The sequence below is a fragment of the Lolium perenne genome, chromosome 5 (assembly GCF_019359855.2).
Source record: "Lolium perenne isolate Kyuss_39 chromosome 5, Kyuss_2.0, whole genome shotgun sequence".
Classification (NCBI taxonomy): domain Eukaryota; kingdom Viridiplantae; phylum Streptophyta; class Magnoliopsida; order Poales; family Poaceae; genus Lolium; species Lolium perenne.
Genome location: NC_067248.2, coordinates 249,328,913 through 249,335,502, shown reverse-complemented (window position 1 = coordinate 249,335,502; position 6,590 = coordinate 249,328,913). Strand labels below are relative to the sequence as shown.

Here is a 6,590-nt window from a genome sequence, read left to right as displayed (position 1 = left end):
AAGCTACCGCGGCCACTTAATTTCCATTCAGGTCAAATCATCCATATATAGCTAAAAAAACTGTTTTCAATCTTGGGATCCAAGGAACCCCGGACAGAAGGTTGAAAGGTGGCCCCTGGTCAGCAATATTGGATGTTCACGTTAAGAATGACATCGAAACTATCATGTAAGACACCTGGGATTTACCAGTGGCGGACCTTGATCATTATTATTGGAGGGGTAAAAAATGCTAGACGGGAACTGAGGGGGCGAACTTGGAGTATTTTGTGTTTTCTATGGTAAAAATTGGTAAACAATAAGTGGTATTGTGTACATTTCAATTAAGTTGGGGGGGGGGGGGGGGGGGGGGCATGGCCCCCTTTTGGCCTCCACTAAGGTCCGCGCTAGGCTCAAAACAGGTTTTCGCATAGCTATATTAATATAGCTAGGCGCCCATTTAATTTTCAATGATGTCAACTGCATCCATTGGATACACCGAACGAAGCATCACTCCGTAGACTCCCCCATCCGCTTCAATCCCCCGCAGGAGCCTCATGTACCAGGCCTCCCCCCATGTCGTCGACCACAAATTCTTCAGAATCCAGAAGTCGGCGCCGATAGGCTCATCGTATGGGTCGCCCTCTACGGTGGTGTTGTAACCCACTAGTAGCATTGCGTGAGTGAGGTGCGCGGTGCACGACCCTCTGAACACACCACCTCTGTAGTTATAAAACTCCGTGATGTTCCCGTTCAATGCCACAACAACAGGCCGTTCCGCCATGGCCACCTTTTGAGTGTCCTCTCGTTCCTCGGCCTCATGAAGTCCCAGTCCCAAATACCCATCGTATAGCGAGCCGCATAGCACTTGTCGACGACCATGTGCAGGTAGTCCATCTAGGAAGAGACCCCATGAGAGAGCTTCACACTCTGAAATGCGGCAGCCGGGTCGCCACCTTTGTAGCCAAACTGAGAGTAGCCATCACAGTCCACGCTCATAAATCCACTCTTTTTCTAGTCTTGAACGTGTCCTGGAAATCGAGTGCGGTCGTGATGGCGAACGCCCAGCAACTCCCACACGAGCCCTGGTTCTCTTAACTGGAGCTCGCCAAGCCACATGAGGGTTCAGAGGGACCGGAGGATACACTAAGCTTAAGGACATGTGTCTTTGCGAGGTGTTGATGGAATTCAGACAAGATTCAATTTGAGGTTTCCCACAAAAGGGAGACACATTTTGGAGGAAGATTTACAACTACTTTCATGAGCACAAGCACTTGTGAGCGATCAGGTGAGGCCTCGCTCACAGTAAGGTGGTCGCTGATCAGTAAGCAATGCACCAACTGCAACGCCTCGTATGACACGATGAAGAAGGGAAAGCTAGTGGCATTGGCGTTGGGGACCTGGTGGATCGAAGCTTTGGCCCACTTCAAGGTTGCCAACAAAATTAAGAATTTCAACATTGTCCATTGTCGGACGACAGTCGTGAGATCTATGGGTCCTATGATGCGAACGCAAAACACGGGCAATCCAGTCTCATCGATGTATATGGTGCCACCCAAGCGTGATGCCTCGTTGCAATCGATCACAAAGACGATCAAGACACTTTTACCCAATAAAGAGGTGTCAAGTAAGAAGATGGGCGAGAGGAAGCACCGGAGAAAAGAGGAGACAATCAGGAACTACTATGAGATACAAAGAAAGAAGCTTGAGATTGAAGAGATTAATGCACGTGCATCAACATAGGTGGTAGATAACAAGTAAAAGAAATTGGAGCTCGCCTTACTCACCGAGGAAGCTAAGATCATGACAACCCCACTGACCGACGCCATGTATTGTATTTCCCGGACATGGTTGGAGCCTTAGCGGAGGAGAAGAAGATGATCTTTGATCGAGACGTGCGATTCACTCGATTCCCTCTGTATCTCATACTTTTGGAACTTTGGGTATGCCGGCAAGGCCGGGATTGAACTACTTAACTTCCAATCATTTTCACCAAAATTTAATGAATTTGCAATTTATTATGTTTTACTTGAATTACTTAAAAATATGTTTGAAATCTGGATGTAAAAATACCTAAAATAACCAGACCGTGGTCGAAACGTGAGACGTTGTTGGGTCCGCTGCTAACTAGTACATACAGGCCTGGGCCTCTTCCATATCCTTCGCCTGCCGCAAACGGATCCAAACAAATAGAGGCTGCCCAAAATACGGGCCGTTGTTGGAGACATCCTGAATCCTGATACTGCTAGCGGAGGCGCGCAACCTGATGATCACGAGCAAGGCCCATTCCATCATTTGTCAGCAAGGAACGAAACACTACGCGATGTGTCATTTCGGAATCTGGTTATCAACGACCGCTTTTCGCAGCTGTCTCTGCTCCTTCCAAGGCCACGCGATGACACGCGGAGCGGTGGCCCGACGAGCGTGGCGACGTTTCCCAGACACGTGTGAGGATTCTCAGGTTGAATTGCACGAACCACCCTGTGTCTTCTTCGCAAACGCCGGTTGCACCCCTTTGCCTTGAGAGCCGGCTCACTATTTTGTTCGTCTGTCTGTAGTTATGTACAAATGCTCTACAAAAAGATGATTGTAATCTGATATATATATATCCATCACCTAAGCGATATTTCATTGGTCATACACATATATATAGTACTTTCCGCCCATAAAAGAATATAGATATTTTATCTAAATTTAGATACCCCACAGGAGCCTCATATACCCGGCCACGCCCCATGCCGTCGACCACGGATTCTTCAGAATCCAGAAGTCCACGTCGGAAGGCTCGCCGTACGGGCCGCGCGCCCTCTACGGTGGTGTTGTAGCCCACTGGTGCATCATGTGAGTGAGGTCCGTGGTGCACGACCCTCCCAAGTACGAACACGCCACCACTGTAGTTATAAAACTCCGTGTTGTTCCCGTCAATGCCACAACACAACAGGCCTTTCCGCCACGGCCGCCTTGAGCGTCCTCTCGTTCCTCGGCTCCACGAAGTCCCAGTCCCGGATGCCCATTGTATAGCAAGCCGGGTAGCACCAGGTGGCGACGGCCACGTACAGGCAGTCCATCCAGGAGAAGATCCCATGACGAGCTGCTTCATGCTCTGAAATGCGGCAGCCTGGTCACCGCCATGGCAGCCAAACAAAGTTAGCTGTTGCACTCTATGAGCTGTTGTGGCGATCGATCCACTCATTTTCCAATCTTCAACGTGTACTCAGGGCCGACCCTTAGATTTTAGGGGCCCTAGGATGACATGACATCAATGTCCCAATAGTGGAGAAGCTTTCCTAGGGCGCGGGGGGGGGGGGGGGGGAGCATGCCCCCCCTACTGTAGAAAATTCCGAAAATTCCTTAAAGATATTTACATATGCTAAATTTTGAATGTTACTCAAAGTTTAACATGATTAGTGTTATAGGCCCTTAACAATCTCCGTCAAGCTCCGCCACTTGGTCACACACAAAATACTTAGAAAATATCAGTATTCCGCAATAGAAATATCAGAGTATTACAATTGCAACCTAAGTAATATTTACATTTAAAAGATCATGGTCTTCGGAAGTTCGTTGAACATATTTGAGCGAGCACAATTACACTTGCACAGACGAGCGAGCACAAGTATAGCTGCACACACGAGCGATCACAAGTACATCTGCACACACGAGCGAGTATATGTACATAAGTACGGACGCGCACACGAGCAAGTACAAGTCGCTCACACGATTAAATACAAGTATAGTAGTACATTCGCGCACACGAGCAAGTAAATGTACAAAAGTACAGTCACGCACATGAGTAAGTACAAGTATAGTAGTACAGTCGCGCACACGAGCAAGTACGTGTACAATTAGATAAAATTGCGATAATATTTTTGTAGATAGAAGCACCATTTCTAAACAAAGGTTTTCAAAAATAAGATGTGAGCAAATGTGCCAACCAATTTTAAACCGCCAAGTAAGCATCCTACCATTGTTTCACTATAAATGAGATCTTGTTTTATGTACATGCAAAATCTCATGGTCATTTTGCTCTTCCGCTTTAGTTCAACCGTTTCTCAAGAATACCGTAGTTTTAAAGCCCTAATCTTGACACATTGATATCGACGGAGAACACTAACGGGGACGATGCAGGACTCAGGATGTAAGTGGCAGCGGCGTTTCGCGATCCCACATACGCCGCTCGCGAAATTCGGCCCAAATGGCGTAAGCGGCCCACCACGAGATTTATATGACGTTGGTGGACAAAACCGGAAAGCCCACGATTTCCAGCGGCTCATCCTCGCGCAGACACGCGCAGACGGAGCCACGGAGGGGCTCCTCCTCCGCGCTGCCACTCGCCTCCTCCCCCGACCACCTCCTCCACGCCGCCCCCGACCACCTCCTCCGCGGAGCAGCACGCGCCGCCCCCAACCACCTCCTCCGCGGAGCAGCACGCGCCGCCCCCAACCACCTTCTCCACGGAGCAGCACGCGCCGCAGGCGGAGCCTACCTTCCCCGTGTCCTCCGCCTCGACCATGGCCGCTCCAGCACCAGCAGGCCCATGCAGCGGCGGGAGCAAGTCCGTGCTCGACGGTGAGGAACTTCTCCTTCACTCGAGGCTTTTGTGCTTGTCTGCTTCGCACGAATTTGCTGGGTATGCGTTGTCTGAAATATTTGCTGGTCGGGGCATCATACTCCCAATTTTATCTTTTGCCCCTAGTATAGATGGCTAGAAAACATGTGCGAATGGCTTGCCAACGTTTCTGCTGTCAATGTATAATCTAACTGGTCACCGGCGTTTAGGAATTATGGATCTAGCAGAGTTAGGTTCAGAATTTAGGACACTATAAAAGACAGGGGTAGATTCAGGTTTCACATAACTGTACAGAAATATTTTTGCCTTGTACAAGGAGATAAGATTGACAACAAACTAGACAAATCACATGATGCTCCTATTTTCACTAGGATTTCATTTCAGTTGTTGCATTGTTATATCTCATCGTAGAAATATGCCACAACTAGAAAAATATACACACGTCTATTGCATCCAGCTAGTGCAAGCAGTCAATTCGAGCAACTACGGTTGCCAGTTCATAAGCATGCCGTTGCTTGGACGCTGCTCAATGTGTTGGTCAAAAAACGATACAAGTCCAACACTCCAGGAATTCAAAGTGTACAAAAATGTGACCACATCACAGGGAAAACACGTGAAACACTTTTCAATGTTCAGTGTAACTTAAACCTCCTTCCGATTTCTGCTAATATATACATCAAGTTACAGATTTTTGACCAGCCATATACTAGTACTGAAGAACATGTCGGACTACAAACTACAGAAGTCACATACCTAATATTTACATGTTCATTATGCAAGAGTCAAGCAAGTACAGACACATGCCCTACTGATTCATCTGCTATAGAACTTATAGAAAGTTGGCATGGCTTCATTTGTGTCGCTATACTGTGTACTGTACTGTCTTATGTTGTGCCCTTGTTCATTTGGTCAGAAACTCGGAATAAACTGTGCCCTTGTTCATTATATGTGTTCTTGAATATATAGGGATGGCTGGCCCATCCATGAAGCCGGCTGAGCTCGAAGAATTGGCTGGCTCATCCATGAAGCCGGTTCACCTCGAAGAAATGGCTGGCCCATCCATGAAGCCGGTTGAGCTCGAAGAATTGGATCCCATGGGTGATGTTGACAAGCAGAGACTAAAGTGGGAAACCATCAACGAGGACCAGTAGGTGTGGGATGCCCTTGATGAGCAGCGAAAGTGAGTCTCTCATCTCTATCTTCTCGTTTCGTTGTTTATGTTTTATTCCCATAAATTTTGATTACACTTATTTGAGTGCAGATTGAGAAAGAAAGAGGAGAGGAAGCAGAGACAAGAGGAGAGGAAGCAGAGACAAGAGGAGAGGAAACATAAGCAAGAAGAAAGGAGGCATAAGCAAGAAGAGAGGAGGCTAAAGCAAGAGTACAATAAAAAGATTAAGTTGGAGGTGGCTGCAAGGAGGAAAGAGCTACAAGATAGGAAGAAGAAGCAAGCGAATGAGCTACAGGATATGAAGAAGAAGTCGAAGATGGCCAGATCCGAAGTGAGTATTTGATTGAAAATCTGTTTCAATTCCTCTCTTGTTTTACATATGTGTGGTGCCATGTGAATTATGGCCTCTTGATACGTCTCCGACGTATCGATAATTTCTTATGATCCATGCCACATTATTGATGTTATCTACATGTTTTATGCACACTTTATGTCATATTCGTGCATTTTCTGGAACTAACCTATTAACAAGATGCCGAAGTGCCGATTCTTTGTTTCTGCTGTTTTTGGTTTCAGAAATCCTAGTAACGAAATATTCTCGGAATTGGACGAAATCAAAGCCCAGGGGCCTATTTTTCCACGAAGCTTCCAGAAGTCCGAAGGAGAGACGAAGAGGGGCCACGGGGTGGCCAAACCCTAGGGCGGCGCGGCCCCACCCCTGGCCGCGCCGGCCTATGGTGTGGGCCCCCCGTGCCGCCTCTTGACCTGCCCTTCCGCCTACAAATAGCCTCCGTGACGAAACCCCCAGTACCGAGAGCCACGATACGGAAAACATTACTGAGACGCCGCCACCGCCGATCCCATCTCGGGGGA

General features: G+C 47.8%; 2 protein-coding genes across 2 annotated transcripts; one reads left to right on the top strand and one right to left on the bottom strand.

The window, feature by feature from the left end:
* Positions 1–436: 436 nt before the first annotated feature.
* LOC127304295 (cysteine proteinase COT44-like) lies at positions 437–3,044 on the bottom strand. The gene is made up of 3 exons (XM_051334985.1): positions 2,920–3,044; positions 2,115–2,239; positions 437–873 (listed from the first exon to the last, which is right to left on the bottom strand). The coding sequence occupies exons 1-3, from the start codon at positions 3,042–3,044 to the stop codon at positions 437–439; spliced, it is 687 nt and encodes a 228-aa protein (XP_051190945.1).
* A 1,054-nt stretch (positions 3,045–4,098) lies between these two features.
* LOC127304294 (uncharacterized) lies at positions 4,099–6,334 on the top strand. Its single transcript, XM_071821136.1, has 4 exons — positions 4,099–4,114; positions 4,243–4,545; positions 5,513–5,726; positions 5,808–6,334. Exons 1-3 carry the CDS (start codon positions 4,099–4,101, stop codon positions 5,695–5,697), a joined length of 504 nt encoding a protein of 167 aa, XP_071677237.1. The 3' UTR covers positions 5,698–5,726; positions 5,808–6,334.
* Positions 6,335–6,590: the final 256 nt, after the last annotated feature.

Coding starts and splice junctions, on each gene's coding strand:
- LOC127304295 (XM_051334985.1), bottom strand. CDS start 3,044: ATGGACTGCCTGTACGTGGCCGTCGCCACCTGGTGCTACCCGGCTTGC. Junction 2,240..2,919: donor AAGGCGGCCGTGGCGGAAAG/GCCTGTTGTGTT, acceptor CGTGATCATCAG/GTTGCGCGCCTCCGCTAGCA. Junction 874..2,114: donor TATGGAAGAGGCCCAGGCCT/GTATGTACTAGT, acceptor GTCTCTTCCTAG/ATGGACTACCTGCACATGGT.
- LOC127304294 (XM_071821136.1), top strand. Junction 4,546..5,512: donor GAGCAAGTCCGTGCTCGACG/GTGAGGAACTTC, acceptor TTGAATATATAG/GGATGGCTGGCCCATCCATG.